Here is a 15,914-nt window from a genome sequence, read left to right as displayed (position 1 = left end):
TTTATATGATTTAGTGAACATTATTTGCTAAACAAGCAGTGCATGGATAAGAGAGCCATTCAAAGTGTCAGACAGACCAATGGATTTTAACATAAAGTAGAACAGAATGTTTACTGATAAGAACACTCAGATTCTACAATGTAAATAATGTTTAAGAAAATACCACTTGCTGGGGCTGGTGCTGTGGCATAGCAGGTAAAGCCGCCACCTGCAGTGATGGCATCCTATATAGGCACTGGTTCTAGTCCCGGCTGCTCCACTTCAGATCCAGCTCTCTACTGTGGCCAGGGAAAGCAATAGAAGATGGCCCAAGTCTTTGGGCCCCTGTACCTGCATGGGAGACCCAGAAGAAGCTCCAGGCTCTCAGTTTCAGATTGGCCAGCTCCAGCCGTTGTGGTCATTTAGGGAGTGAACCAGTGGATGGAAGATCTCTGTCTCTGCCTCACTCTAACTCTTTCAAATAATAAATAAATAAATAAATCTTTAAAAAAAAGCAAATGCCACTTGCTGAGTTGTGATGTAGTAAGAAAGAAGTAAAGCTGTAACAATCTGAAAAAGTTATTCTATCTTTCCTGAGTGCTGGTGTGAGGTTGGATTTGCTCATATAATTCAGCTAAAACACTGTAGCAAACTCAGTATAAAAGCAAGTACAAGAATCCAGTTGTTTTCTATAAATCAGATATTAAAGTGATTTCCAAAAATACAGAACAATGCTATTCTTCTTGCTATTTTTGTGTGAGAAGATATTTTCATTACAATGTTAAAATTCTGTTAACATATAATAGTATTATTTTTACATGAATACATAAACATTTTACTACTTCTCAGGTTTAATTTCTAATTATAGAAATATTATTAGCAATAACATATAACCAAGAGCTGGAGGTGCTTTCAATAATTTTTTTTTAAATAATAATTTTTTTTAAGAGTGTAAATGGAGGGCCGGCACTGCAGCATAGGTTAAGCTTCGCTTGCAGTGCTGGCATCCTAAATGGGCACCAGTTCAAGTCCTGGCTGCTCTACTTCTGATTTAGCTCTCCACTAATGCACTTGGGAAAAGCAGAAGATGGCACAACTGCTTGGGCCCCTGCACCCATGTAGAATGGGAAGATGTTCCTGGCTTCGGCCTGGTCTAGCACCAGCCATTTCAGCCATTTAGGAAGTAAAGCAGCGGATGGAAGATCTGTCTCTCTCTTTCTCTCTGCCTCTCCTTCTCTCTCTGTATCTCTGCCTTTCAAATAAATAAATAAATATTAAAAAAAAAGTGTAAATGGAACCTAGAGACCAGTGAGTCTGAGAACTGCTACTTCAGCTGATCTTGCATCATCAGTCCATACTTCACAATGTTTCCAGATTGTTTTCCTAAAAGTATTGACTGCTTCCTATGAATACTTTCCTCAAATGATGTCTATTCTCCAAAACTTAACAAAATAAAGTTCAATGTTCTTGTCTATGGAGCACAAAATTAGGGATATCAAACTGAATGTGTTTCTTATAATTTTCTATGTATTTTTCATGCTATAACTTTACTCATCCAATTTCTTCATTCATTTTCCATGGAAAGTTGTGTCCCCCCAACCCACCCCTCCTAACTATCATGGACTTGGGGCCATGATGGTTCCTCTGTGAAACTCATCAGAAATAATTTCTCCTATTAATCCTTCTTTTGTTGTCCAATGGCATTCTAATACAGTGTGATTTAGATATTTTTCACTGCTATACAGTCCACCACAGCATTGAGCCCCAGTGGATATTTATTCAAGTTTGATTCATAAATACATATTCAGTGCTGTGTCTAAAAATAATGTGTTTCAAAATATCTAAGATACACATATTACATTTTTTATCCAGATTTCTTGATGGTTCTTGATGGTAAGTTTTTAATATTGTTCTCATTGACCCCTATCATTTATTGCTATTATTATTCATTTTTATTTTTAAATATAAATGTTCTGTTCTTTGAGGCTAATGTTAATCTCCTTCCTAATTTTTTTTTTTATTTGAAAGGCAAAGTTACAGAGGGAGAATGGGGAGATAGAGAGAGAGAGAGAGAGACAGAGAGATCTTCTGTCTGCTAGTTCAGTCCCCAAATGGCTGCAAGGGCCAGAGCTGGGCCTGTCCGAAGCCAGGAGCCAGGAGCTTCTTTAAAGTCTCCCACATGGGAGAAGGGGCCCAAGCACTTGGTCCATTATCTGCTGCTTTCCCAGGCACATTAGCAGGGAGCTGGATTGGAAATGGAGCAGCCAGGACTCGAACCAATGCCCATATAGGATGCTGGTGTTGCAGGCAGTGCCTTTACCCTCTACACCACAATGCTGCCCCCCATCCGCCCCCTGGCTAAATTGTTATAACAACAACAACAACAAAAAAATCAACAGTTGCCACATGCTTACCACTTCATGGTAATTATCCATATTTGATGATAACTGGGAATATTAAGCTGGGTCACCATATCATTACTGTAAAGCACACAAATGCTTGCATGACAGATGGGGTATGATATCAACAACTATATAAATAAAGGGAGTGTTTCTGGGGTCTTTCAGTTTGAGGCAGCTTTTCTAATCTTTTTGCTTTATAAGCTGACTTGAGAACTATGCATAAGTTAATTAATACGTTAGAATCCTTAACTTGCCACAGAGCTTTAAATCTTTAATAGTTGAAACACTAAAAACTTCCCCAGCAGTGTCACCTGAATAACTAAATTTGACTTTAAGGCAAGCAATATCTACATTTAATAGGCTATGTTTGGCAAACAATAAGGAAGTTGTGAAAGTTTCGGTTTCCATGTTTTGTTTGTCTCTAGCTCCTCCTGCTGGACAAATTGAAATATTAACCACATTTTCATAGTATAAATATATTTTACTTTAGTGAATAATTCAGATTTACAAATCATCTACGATACTAGAACGATAGAGATGATTGCTTCACAGAACACTGATTTTGTTACGTTACTGAAACTAGCCATGGGTCTTCAAGGACATCATTGGGACACAAAGAGGGGTTCACTTAGTGTTCAGGAAAACCTCCACAAACGACAACATAAGGGGGAAATGCAAATCAATTTGAATGAAGATTTAAATATTAATTCATCTAAATTCCATGTGTTAGGTGTCACTGACAATGAAATAGCATGTAATATTATTTTAGGAGTTGAAATGCATAATACCTTTAAGTACTGCCATTCCTTAAATTCATTTGGATAACAGTGTATAATCATAACTTTTGATCCATCATGCCCCTTTGTCAAACACTGGTCATACTGCATGAGTTGATTTGCTTCATTGATTCGGAAAAGCTTTTTTTTTAAAAAAAAAAAAGAAACAAAACATTAACACAGGTACCTCTCCTGATGATATGCATTTAAAGAAAGAGAACAAACTTACTCCTTTTATAATTAAAGTGAATGACTTTTTATTACATAATCTTTCTGTGTGTTCAGAACTAAAAATCTACATAAAGGAATTATATTTATTTTAATGTTAGTGAAGACCCCTATTAACACTTAAATTCTGATGTTTTTCTCTCTAAATACAGAATGGATCATTAACATATAATTACATATACCAATGATTTAAGAAAATGAAAAGGTAGTAACAGACTTCATAACGCTTCACAATCTAAATTTGATGCAAGAACAATGAACAATAAAGGAGAAAACATTTTAATGAAATACACATTATCAGCAGTACATGTCAGTTTATTGGGAAAAATATGGATTACTGACCAATATTTACAAAAATATAGTTAGGGACCTAGGCTTATGTAGTACTGACAAATATATATACTTCCATTGGAATATATTTTAGTCTCTTCCATTATAAATCAATTTTAGATTCTGACTGCTTATAAGAAGACCAATACTGCTATTATTGCCCTCATTTAAGTGAATGTTTTAGCACTGTCAATTTTTTACAGAATATTTTATTTTATTGAAACAAAGTTACCAGATTAAAAACCAAACCAGCAGCAGGTATTCTGAGTAGTGGTTGATTCCAGTTAAGATGCCTGCATGCCACACTGGAAGGCCTGGGTTCAAGTCTTCACCTTGCTCCTGATTCAAGCTTTCTGCCAATGCGCACCTTTGAGGCGGCAGGCGGTGGCTCAAGCAGGTGACTGCCACTCACATCGGGGAGACCTGGATTGAGTTCCTGGCTCCTGGCTTTTGCCTAGCCTGGCTCGGCCCCAGACATTTCAGGTATCTGAGAGTGTAAACCAGCAAATGAGACCTCTTTGTCTGTCTGTCTCTCTGCTTCTCATATAAAGAAATAAAAACCATCTAAAAGCCATATGAAACGCCAGCAGCTCTCAAAAGAGGTCAATTGAAATATGAAAGTATGGCGGTTTACCTGATTCCCGCCCATCCTGTGGCAGGGTCCTAATTCCACAAAGCCTCCATTTGTTCTTCCCATGCTATCAATGCAGTAAGCAGTCTCAAAGCCTCTGATCTAAAAAGATAAAAAAGAACAAAGAACCCAAAAAGCAGGTACCAATTTAGTTTTTAGGAAGCTCTTACCACCAGATTAAAATCTTAATCATATTAAATACTGCAGTTCACTGGGGAAATATGGGTGTGGGCAGTAACAGATCATTACTATTTTGTCAATCTTGAAGTATTTTTGAGTGTACCACTCATTTTTGAAGTTATTTATAGTCTTGAAGTCAACTCTGGAATACACTTATTTCAACAAAGGGCCTACAGAGTTCCATAACATACCACAGAAGGAATAAAAACACAACCATTCACTACACCCTTGTGAATGAGAAGCAACTAGAATGCACTTAGCTAACCACAGTGGTAACGAACACTGGTCCTAGATATGTGGAACAGACTTGGATTTGTAAGTACCTCTTCAAAATGACTATGCAGCACTTTTGGTAGCTGCCTTCAGAAGTTTTGGGGCCAAAGTTCACAGTATCTGGGCCAGGTAGTGAGGCTTTTCACTAATTATGGACAATGTAGGTGAAAAGTAAACATAGATATCCATTTTTGGAAAGTACATTAAAAAATTGGGATAGTATATATTTATATCTATTATAAACCATTATAGTATTTGGATAATGTTTTATTTATTCATTTAGTCAACCAACATTGACTACGTATCTGTGATAATAAAAGCTTCTGAAGATATAAAGAGGAACAAGTCAGGGTCTTCAGGACTAGTCTGTAGGGAGACAGAAGGGTAGCTGTCAGCGAGGATGGTGGTGGGAGTGGACAGAGGGAACCTCTCTCCCTGAGCTCTGAAGACTGGTTAAGGAGATGGATTTCAGATATGTTTATCCTGGAATTTTCAGGGAATGCTAAGAAATGAAGTGACAAGTACAGGTGCCAGAATGGGGAGAGATTAAACTGACGATGTATTCAGGGTGAGGCAGTAAAAGGAGAGAAAATTCCATTAATTCATTTATCCACTCTTGCATTCATTCATATGTTTACTCATTCATCCATTATTAAGTAAATACCAACGTATGTCAGGCCTGTTGTAGGCTCTGATCTACCAGTGAATAAAATAGACTTCAGCCCCAGTAAAGTTACATTCTAGGGAACTGACAAAATGTAAGCAAAAAACGTTAACAAATTATCTGTTATGTTAGAAAGTGGGAATTGCCATGGAAAAAAGAAACAGATCAAGTTAAAGGGGTTAGGGCTTGGGGGTAGCAGGGCAGATCTCACTGAGAAGGTGAGTATTGAGCAGACTTGAAGGTTAAGAACCTCTGCTTACAGAGTCTGAAGGAAGGAAAGCACTTCGGGCAGATCACAGAGGCAGAACCTGGAAGTCTGGAAGTCTGAGGATCATTCAGTATGCTGGAGCTGCAGTCGAGTAGGGAGAGCAGTAGGAGCAGATAAGGCCAGAAAGGAATGGGCCAAATGGTATAGACCTTGAGGGCCACCAGAAAAACAGCCTGTCCTCATTCTGAGTGAATGGAATGTCATTCCAGGTTTCTAATAGAGGAGTAACGACGTGACTTGCATTTTAAAAAGATTGTTCTGCTATGTTTAGAACTGGCTGTAGGAGGGACAAAAGTTAGCCTCAGTGAGAAACCCTGATGACTTGGGCCAGGAAAGAAAAGTTCAGATTCTGGAATTGAATGTTGAGTGTGAGCAAACAGAATTTAAAGAAGATTCCAAAGAATCTGGTTTGAGCAATCAGCAAAGAAGGGTTGGGGAGGGGAGATTTGGAGTTCAACTTTGAATATACTGCATTTGAAATGTCTGTTAGATATTTACATGAAGATGTCAAATAAGCAAGTAGATATACTTGACCCTGCACAAAGGTGGTTTTAAAGCCATAAGACTGGTAAGATTAGCAAGAAAAATCACTCCCTTTTTTTGAAGAAGACATTTTACTAATGGGTATTCTGTGAGACTGAAAACTAACCAAAATGTAGTCTGGGCTCCCAGGAGCTTATGGTCTAGTTAAGAGTTAAACACAATTTGCTGTAATGGGACAGATAGAAAAAGGGTATAGAAGAAAAGTACTTAAAACAAGATGTACAGAGAAAGTAGCATTAAGTATTCTTGGTTGATTTCTTCTTTTATTCCCAAATTCTAAATGCTGGTGTTCTTAAGGATGGGTCCTGTCCTATCTATTTTTTCTCTTTAGGTAACATCAATCAGTCCAAGGAAACAACATGCATGCTGCTAGCCCCCAAACATACATTTTTTGAGTGGCCTCTTTTCTAGCTCCACTACCACATAGCCTGCAATTTATAGTCAACAGGACTTTATGGCTCCACCTGCATGTGTAATAGGTATTTTTATGTGTCCAGAACACCAATAAGGAACTTGCTATTCCCCAGTCCCTCCTAATTTACTCCTTCTATCATCTTCCCAGTCTCAACTGACACCTAATCAACTACTCGAAAAAAAAAAAAAATGAAACCCAGGGGCCAGCGATGTAGCATAGTGGGTAGGGCTACCACCTGCAGTGCTGGCAGCCCATATGGGCACCAGTTAGAGTCCCAGATGCTCCACTTTCAATCCAGCTCTCTGCTATGGCCTGGGAAAGCAGTGGAAGATGCCCAAGTACGTGGGTCCCTGCACCCACATGGGAGACATGTAAGAAGCTCCTGGCTCCTGGCTTCAGTTCAGCTCAGCTCCAGTGGTTGCAGCCAATTGGGGAGTGAACCAGTGGATGAGAGCTCGCTCTCTCTCTCTCTCTCTCTGCCTTTCCTTCTCTCTCTGTGTAACTCTGACTTTCAAATAAATAAATAAGTCTTAAAAAAAAATGAAACCCAGATGTCAAGCTGGCCTTTAACCTTCATGTACCATCCATCAGTGACCCACCTTCAGAGGAACTAGATATCCTAGATTTGTCTGCTTCTCTACAGCTCCACCCGTGCCACCCCATTCCAAGCCACCATTACCTCTCTCTGGAAATGCCCTACTCAGTTCCTAACTGGCATCCTTGTTTCTATTCCAAATCCTCACAGCAAGATGATTAAAAACAAAAGCACAAATCAAATTATTTTTCTGTTTAAAAATCCTCCCTTTGCTTCCCACCACCCTCATGTACTCTCTACTTTTCTGCCTTTCAAATATGCAAAGTACTTCCTGACTCACAGCCTTGTAACCCACCATTTTCTCTTCTTATAATACTATCTGACTGGCTGCCTTAGAGCAGCTCTCTGAATGACTGGCTCTTTATCATTCAGATCTCAAATCTCTTCAGAGGCCTCCTTCCATACCCTGTCCCTAAGTTCTCTTACATTATTAACTGCTTATTTTCCTTTGTAGCCCTTACTAATACCTGTCATTATCCTTGTTTTTCTGATCTGTTTGTATTCTCCTCTTCACTGAATGTGAAGAAATGGAAAACCTTACTTTTTGTGTTCTCTGTATAGAATGACTGGCATATGTAGGACCTCATCAATATTTGCTGAATACATAATTAAGCAAATACACATAGACTGGGAAGTTCCTGGCATATTTAGGACACCTGTGAGGCAGTAGCAGGAGGCACAAGAGTGCCATCAGAAATGAGGTTATAATGGCAAGTTTCAAGGAACAAATGCTAACATAGATCAATGCTGTTGTCTGATTTTATGTGTTTTTAGTTAGCATTAATTAATTAATTTGACAAACATTGTTTGAGTACCTATTATGTAAGGAGTCCTTGCCTTAATTCACTGCGACAATGGTGATTAAGGTCCTGAAGTACTTAGACTGGTTGGGAGATGGGTAAGTTTGGTGTTTTGAGAACCCATGGCCATGAACAAAGCCATGTCTCTCTGATGGAGTGGGGAAGAAGAAAGCCTTCTCCATATTGGTGATCTCTGAATTGGGAGCTATAGAATAAGCTGGAATTAGACAAGAAAGGGAGCAGGAGTGAGGGGCAGGAAGTGGCAGGAATGGGAGGAGGGGAGCAGATAATATTCCCAGCTAGAGAGCCATGCATGCAAAGGCTAGGAAGACAGCACAGTGGCTAGGTGATCAGGCCACTAGAGTTGTCTAGTGGAACAGTAGCAGATGTTCCCAGACAGTTTGCACCCACTTTTCCCCCAAGAATGCTTCTCTGTCACACATTTCCATCTCCTCTCTCTGCCTTCTCCAAGACTCATATTCTAAACATAAACACTTTGAGATTAGAATACTGATTGGTACTTACTTCTCCCCACTCAATGTTTTTGGGTGGCAAAGGGTAGTATGAGGTGATATCATAAGCTATTTCCTCCATGAACCACTTGAAACTTTTGCAGTTGTGATCTTCTCGAAATTTTTTCAGCTCAGATATATCCCCATATGGTAATGACCTTGATTCCGGACGACTGGCGTAGAAGTAGTCTTTATATTCATCCCACCAAACTTCTACTACTCTAACATAATTCTGTAAAAAAGAAAATATTATGAAAAATAAAAATAACTTTAAGTCATAAAATAGCTTATCTTAGACAATAAGACCAACACATAACAAACTTATTTCAGCAGGACCTGGCATCTAGTTAAACAACTACAAGTGAGCTACTGACTGCTGTTTTCTAAGGATAAAAATGCTATGATGTTCAACTAAAAAGTACTATACCCAGAAGCTGATAATTCTGAGTATAAGGTCATGTATTCAAAGATAATATATTCAGCTAAGAGACATATATTGAAGTGCAGAAAGAATTTATGGGAGCCTGATGGAACACTGGAGCTCCTATTCCCAGAACAATCTCTATCTCATTCTCTCTCTCTTTTAAAATTTATTTATTTATTGGAAAGGCAGAGTTACAGAGAGGCAGAAGTGGAGAGACAGAGACAGAGACAGAGACAGAGAGAGAGAGAGAGAGAGATCTTCCATCTGCTGGTTCACTGCAAAGCCAGGAGCCTCTTCCAGGTCTCCCACATGCGTGCAGGGACCTAAGCACTTAGGCCATCCTTCATTGCCTTCCCAGGCCATAGTAGAGAGCTAGATTGGAAGTGGAGCTGCCATTTCTCGAACCAGAGCCCACATGGGATGCCGACTGCAGGCAGCAGCTTTACCTGCAATGCCACAGCGCTGGCCCCAGAACAATCTTTCTGTTAGATCCACACCCCTGATACATGTAGAGAAAAAGTCTCATTTCAGAAACCACCATGAAAAACAATGGAACTTATTTATTTATTTATTTAAAAACTCATTTTTCTCACTATTTACATGTTGTTTATTTTTTTCCAAAGAATTATTTTATATTTCTGAAAGGCAGAGTTACAGATAGAGAAGGTGGGGGTGGGGGTGTTACCCATTTGCTGGTTTACTCCCCAAAAGGGTGACAACAGCCAGGACTGGGCTAGAATGAAGCCAGGAACTAAGAGCTTCTTCCAGGGCTCCCACATGGGTGCAGGGGATCAAGCCCTTGGGCCAGCCTCTGCTCCTTTCCCAGGTACATTAGGAGGGAGCTGGATTAGAAGTGCAGAAGCAAGAGTCAATTTGGTAGCTATAAGTGATGTCAACACTGCAAGCCATAGCTGAACCTACTGAGCCACCACTAAAAACTCAATTTTTAAACTATATTTTTCTGAAAGGCAGAATTAAAGAAAGAGAAATAGACAAAGATGCTCCATCTGTTGGTTCACTCTCCAAATGGCCAAAGCTGCACCTTGGCTGAAGCCAGGAACCTGGAACTCCCATCTGGTTCTCTCTTGTGGGTGGCAGGGGCCCAAGCACTCCACTGCTTTCCCAGGTGCATTAGAAGGGAGCTGGATCAAAAGTGGAGCAGCGGGGGCTCAAATTAGTGCTCATATGGGATGCTGGTTGCAAGTAGAGGCATAACCTGCTATGCCACAACACCAGACCTTTATCTTAGTTATCTGAAAGGCAGAGAGATAGGAAGAGGGATGGACAGAGACACAGAGAGATCTCTGATTTGTTGCTTCACTCCCCAGATGCTTCCAAAAGCCAGAACTGGGTCAGGCTGAAGCTAGGAACTAGGAACTCAATCTGAGTCTCCCATGTGAAGGGACTCAACTACTGAGCCATCATCACTGCTTCCTAAAGTGCACATTAGCAAGAAGCTGGAATCAGGAGCCAGAGAACAAATCCAGGTATTTCAACCTGGGATGCAGGCATCCTAACCAGTGTGTTAACCACGAGGTCAAATGCTCACCCCCAGCCCTTTTTAGTAAATAAAATTGTATTGGAGCATAGCTACACTCATTTGTTTGCATATCCTCTATGGTAGCTTTCTCCATACGATAGCAGACTTGCACTGTTGTCTCAGAGACTTTATGGCCACAGAGCCAAAGATACTTACCATCTGGCCTTTTATAAAGAAGTTTGCTGATGCATGATAGAAGATCAAGGGACCAGATTGTGTATAGGCTAATTCAATCATATCTATTCTTGCATGCATTCATTCATCCAGTAAAATCTTAGATCTCTGTCAGTTTATTGCAATGTCAACTTATCTTATTGCTCTATAGCTTTTTTTTCCCTTAAAGTGAACCAGCTAGAGAAAATATCCAGTTAATTTGGGGTTAGAGCAAAATAGCTTAGGGCAGTGTTTGGTGTAACAGTTAAACCACTACTTGGGATGCCTAATCAGAATGCTTGAGTTTGGTAGGAGGTGATGACTGAAGAAACTGGGTTCCTGCCACCCATGTGGGAGACTTGGTTTGAGTTCCTAGCTTGAAGTTTCAATTTGGCCTAGTCCTGGCTTGTTGCAGGCATTTGAGGAGTGAACCAGCAAATGAGTGCACTCTCTCTGTTTATCAAATAAAATTTAAAAAAATCAAATAAATTAAAAAAAAAACTATGTCTGTGAGTCATAGTTTCTGATTCCTGTTTTATATGAAGAACAAGAATGCCTAGTATTCAGATTAACTTTTTTCTAGGCTATAACTATAAAAGGCAAGTATATCCCTGAATGCATGCTGCTGCAAAAGCCAATGTCTTTTTTTTTTCTTTAAGATATATTTATTTAGAAGGCAGAATGAAAGAGAGAGAGAGACAGAGAGAGAAAGATATCTAGCACTCTTTGGTTCACTGCCGAAATGGCCACAGTGGCTAGGGCTGGTTCAGGCTGGTCCTGGCTGAAGTCAGGAACCCAGAATTCCATCCAGGTCTCCCATATGGGTGGCACAGTTTCAAGCACCTGAACTACCCTCTGCTGCTATCAAAGGCATATTAGTAGGGAGCTGGATGAGAAGTAGAGCAGCTGGGACTCAAACCAGTGTTCCGTTGTGGGATGCAGGTATCGGAAGAGGCAGCTTAACCTACTGAGCCACAATGCTGACCTCCAAAAGCCTAAGTCTTTTTTTTAAGAGCCCTCAAGAGCTCTCTCTCTCGCTCTCTCTCTCTCTCTTCAAGATTAATTTATTTATTTGAAATTCAGAGTTACACAGGGAGAGGAGAGGCAGAGAGAGAGGGGTCTATCCGCTGGTTCACTACCCAATTGGCCGCAACCACCAGAGCTGCACCAATCCAAAGCCTGGAGCTTTCTCCAGGTCTCCCATGTTTGTGCAGGAGCCCAAGGACTGGGGCCATCTTTTTTTCAGACCATAGCAGAGAGCTGGATAGGAAATGGAGCAGCTGGGTCTCTAACCAGTGCACATATGGGATGCCGGTGCTTCAGGCTAGGGCGTTAACCCGCTGCGCCACAGCGCTGGCCCCAAAAGCCTAAGTCTTTAAAAAAAATCTTATTAGCAGCAGTTTCTTAAAAGAACACATAATAATTTACCACTAAGAATTCTGGATTCTTACAAATCCATATAAAATCCGACATAGTCTAATGTCTTCTAGTTACTAATGAACCTTAAAAATTAAGTCTACATATATATGATTATAGCATCAAAAAGAAGGATCATTTAATTATTTGGGATGGAGAGGGATAGAGTGGAACCCTTGTACAGTGTTAGTGGCAATGCAAAATGGTGCAGTCAATATGGAAAAACAGTATGGAATTCCTAAATAAATTAAAAATATTCAGAAATATAAGAAACTCAAAAATTCAACAACAAAAACCAAATAATCCAGTTAAGAAATGGGTAAAGACTCTGAATAGATATTTTTCAAAGACAAATGGTCAACAAATACATGAAAATATGCTCAGTATCACAAACCTTCAGGGAAATGGAAATCCAAACCACAGTGAGGTATCATCTTATTCCAGTTAGAATGGTTATTATCAATTTGACAAAACAAAACAAATGCTGGCAAGGATAGGGATAAATGGGAACTCTTATATACTGCTGGCAGGAATACAAATTAGGATAGCCATAGAGAGAACAGTTTGGAGGTTCCTAAAAAAATAAAAAAATTGATCTACCATATGACCAAGCTAACTTATTTCTGGGTATATATTTAAAGGAAATGAAATCAGTATGAAAGGCATACCTGCACTACCATGTTCATTTTAGCACTATTCACAATAGCAAAGGTACAGAATCAACTGAGGTGTTCCCTGATGGATGAATAGATACAGAAAATATTGCCTATATACACAATGGAATATGATTCATCCATAAAGTAATGTAATCCTGATATCTGCAGCAAAATAGATGGAACTGGAAATTATTATGTTAAGTGAAATAAGCCAGATACAAAAGACAAACGCCACACATTCTTTTTCATAGGTGGAAGTAGGAAAAAAAATGTCAATATGAACTTTAAATAGTGATTCCTAGTGAGTTGGAAGGGGTTTTGAAAAGAGGTTGGGGGCTGGCGCTGTGGCTCACTTGGTTAATCCTGCACCTGCGGCGCCAGCATCCCATATGGGCGCTGGTTTCTAGTCCCGGTTGCTCCTCTTCCAGTACAGCTCTCTGCTGTGGCCCGGGAGGGCAGTGGAGGATGGCCCAAGTGCTTTGGCCCTGCACCCGCATGGGAGACCAGGAGGAAGCACCTGGCTCCTGGTTTCGGATCAGCACAGCGCCGGCCATGGTGGCCATTTGGAGAGTGAACCAACGGAAGGAAGACCTTTCTCTCTGTCTCTCTCTCTCTCTCACTGTCTATAACTCTACCTGTCAAATAAATATAAAAAAGAAAAGAAAAGAATAGAAAAGAGGTTGGATAGTGGGTAACAAAATACAGTGAGAGAACAAGTTCTAGTGCTCCATAACACAGTGGAGGTGACTACAGTTTACATTAATATAGCTGTAGATTCCAAGCTCAAAGAAAAGGAAATGGAAATGGAAAGGCTAAGTGCCAGGTTGGATCAGTTTATGTTGTGTATGTGTTGAAACATTGTACCATTGTACTATACTGTATAAAAATATATGAGTATTACATGTTAATCAAAAATTTCAAAAATAAAATATTTTTAAAACAAAAAATATAACTACCATATGATTCAGTAATCCTATTACTAGTTACACACATACATACATACATGTATACATACATACATACATTTCAGAATACTATTCAGTCTTTTTTTGACAGGCAGAGTTAGACAGTGAGAGACAGAGAGACAGAGAGAAAGGTCTTCCTATTTCCGTTGGTTCACCCCCAAAGTGGCTGCTACGGCCGGTACGTTGCGGCTGGTGTGCTGTGCCGAGCTGAAGCCAGGAGTCAGGTGCTTCCTCCTGGTCTCCCAAGCGGGTGCAGGGCCCAAGGACCTGGGCCATCCTCCACTACACTCCCGGGCCACAGCAGAGAGCTGGACTGGAAGAGGAGCAACCGGGACAGAATCCGGTGCCCCGACCAGGACTAGAACCCTGTGTGCTGGCGCCGCAGGTGGAGGATTAGCCTATTGAGCCGCAGCACCAGCCACTATTCAGTCTTAAACACTAAGGACATCATGGCTGCTACTGTGGCCCAGCAGGTTAATCTGCTGCCTGCGGTACCCGCTTTTCATATAGGCACTGGTTCAAGTCCTGGCTGCTCCACTTCTGATCCAGCTCCCTGCTGATGTACCTAGGAAAGCAGCAGAAGACGGCCCAAGTCCTTGGGCCCCTGAATCCACGTGGGAGACCCAGAAGCAGCTCTTGGCTCCTGGCTTTAGATCAGCCCAGCTCTGGCCATTGTGACCATTTGGGGAGTGAACCAGTGGATGGAAGACTTCTGTTTCTCTGCCTCTGCCTCTCTCCCTCTCTGTAACTCCATTTTTCAAATAAATATTAAAAAAACCACAAGGACATCATTTTAAATGACATAAATCAGGCATATAAAGACAAATACTACATGATTTCACTTATATGTGAATGTAAAAAAATCAAACTCATAGAAATACAGAGTAAAATGGTGGTAACCAGTGGCTAAGGGGTGAGGGTGGGGCTGGGCAGATATTGGTCAAAAGACTCAAAATTTCAGTTAGACAGGAAAGAATACATCCAGGAGATCTATTGCACATTATGGTAACTACAGTTAATAAATAAAAATACACTGTATATATGAAAACTGCTAATAGTAAATTCTAAATATTCTCACAAAATTGTAGTCAGTATATGATACATGTATATTAAATAGCTTGATTTCTATAACACATGATACATGTATGTTAAATAGCTTGATTTCTATAACACATCTCAAAACATATTATTGTACACCATAAATACTTATAACTTTTACTTGTGAGTTAAAAACATACAAAAAAGAATGAGTACAATGACTAATTTTAAGATATTTCATGAAGAAGTTCAGCCTAGGTTTAAGGTGATGGCTTAAGAGATTTACCCCAGTCAATGAGCTGACATTTGTTATGCAACTACTATAGCATGTGGTACATAATGTTAGTTCTCTATTCTTCTCCACTTTCAGTCAAAAAAAAACACCTCACCTTTAGAGTTGGGGAAGACCCTACAGAAACAGGTGGAGGATTTCCTTGCCAGCCTTCAAGACGATAGATGTGTCCAACACGAGAACAAGGGACAAACAACAATTTGCCACCACACTGCCATATCTATCAAAGAAAAACACATGTTTTGGAAGTTGTTTCAAATGCAAACATAAATTGTAATGGAAAATTTGTCCTGTAAATGTTATTCTAAAATCCAAAATAGAAACAAATTAGTCCACATGGAATTCATAGATGAAACAAATTCCTAACATAATCTACTTGTTTTAAAAACTCATATAGTAATAAAGAAGGCAATAAGGAATATAGCAATCAACTGCTACTAGGGGGCCTCTTCCTGAACACATGCAGTGCTTAACAACCCTTTCTTGATAAAACCTTGCAAAGTACTCAGATTCTTCACTCCTAACATCACTCATTGCTTCCATTGCTAATATATTTCCTACCTAGGTGATTATTGTAATAACCTCCTAACTGGCTTCTTTTTTTAAAAATTTTTTTAAGATTTCTTTTTTTTTGAAAGAAAACTCTTATTTAATAAATATAAATTTCAAAAGTACAACTTTTGGATTATAGCGGTTTTTCCTCCATAACCACCCTGCCACCTGCAAACCATCCCATCTCCTACTCCCTCTCCCATCCCATTCTTCATTAAGATTCACTTTTAATTATCTTTATATACAGAAGATCAACTCTATACTATACTAAGTAAATATTTC

General features: G+C 39.7%; 1 protein-coding gene across 4 annotated transcripts in view; it reads right to left on the bottom strand.

The window, feature by feature from the left end:
* GALNT7 (polypeptide N-acetylgalactosaminyltransferase 7) overlaps nucleotides 1-15,914 on the bottom strand; it is a 182,651-nt gene that overhangs the window by 15,361 nt on the left and 151,376 nt on the right. For all 4 annotated transcript variants that reach the window (XR_016229919.1, XM_051842571.3, XM_051842572.3 and 1 more), the window contains 4 exons: nucleotides 15,178-15,300; nucleotides 8,610-8,828; nucleotides 4,350-4,448; nucleotides 3,170-3,298 (listed from right to left, as the gene is read on the bottom strand). Coding sequence is in view for 3 of the 4 variants with exons in the window: in XM_051842571.3 (XP_051698531.3) it covers nucleotides 3,170-3,298; nucleotides 4,350-4,448; nucleotides 8,610-8,828; nucleotides 15,178-15,300 (570 nt within the window). In the remaining variant the exon portion in view is untranslated. The remainder of the gene's footprint in view (nucleotides 1-3,169; nucleotides 3,299-4,349; nucleotides 4,449-8,609; nucleotides 8,829-15,177; nucleotides 15,301-15,914) is intronic.

This window comes from Oryctolagus cuniculus, chromosome 2 (genome assembly GCF_051225735.1).
Source record: "Oryctolagus cuniculus isolate XC-2025 breed Fujian yellow rabbit chromosome 2, ASM5122573v1, whole genome shotgun sequence".
Classification (NCBI taxonomy): Eukaryota; Metazoa; Chordata; class Mammalia; order Lagomorpha; family Leporidae; genus Oryctolagus; species Oryctolagus cuniculus.
The sequence above is the reverse complement of the archived record's forward strand: the minus strand, read 5'-3'. Positions and strand labels throughout refer to the sequence as shown.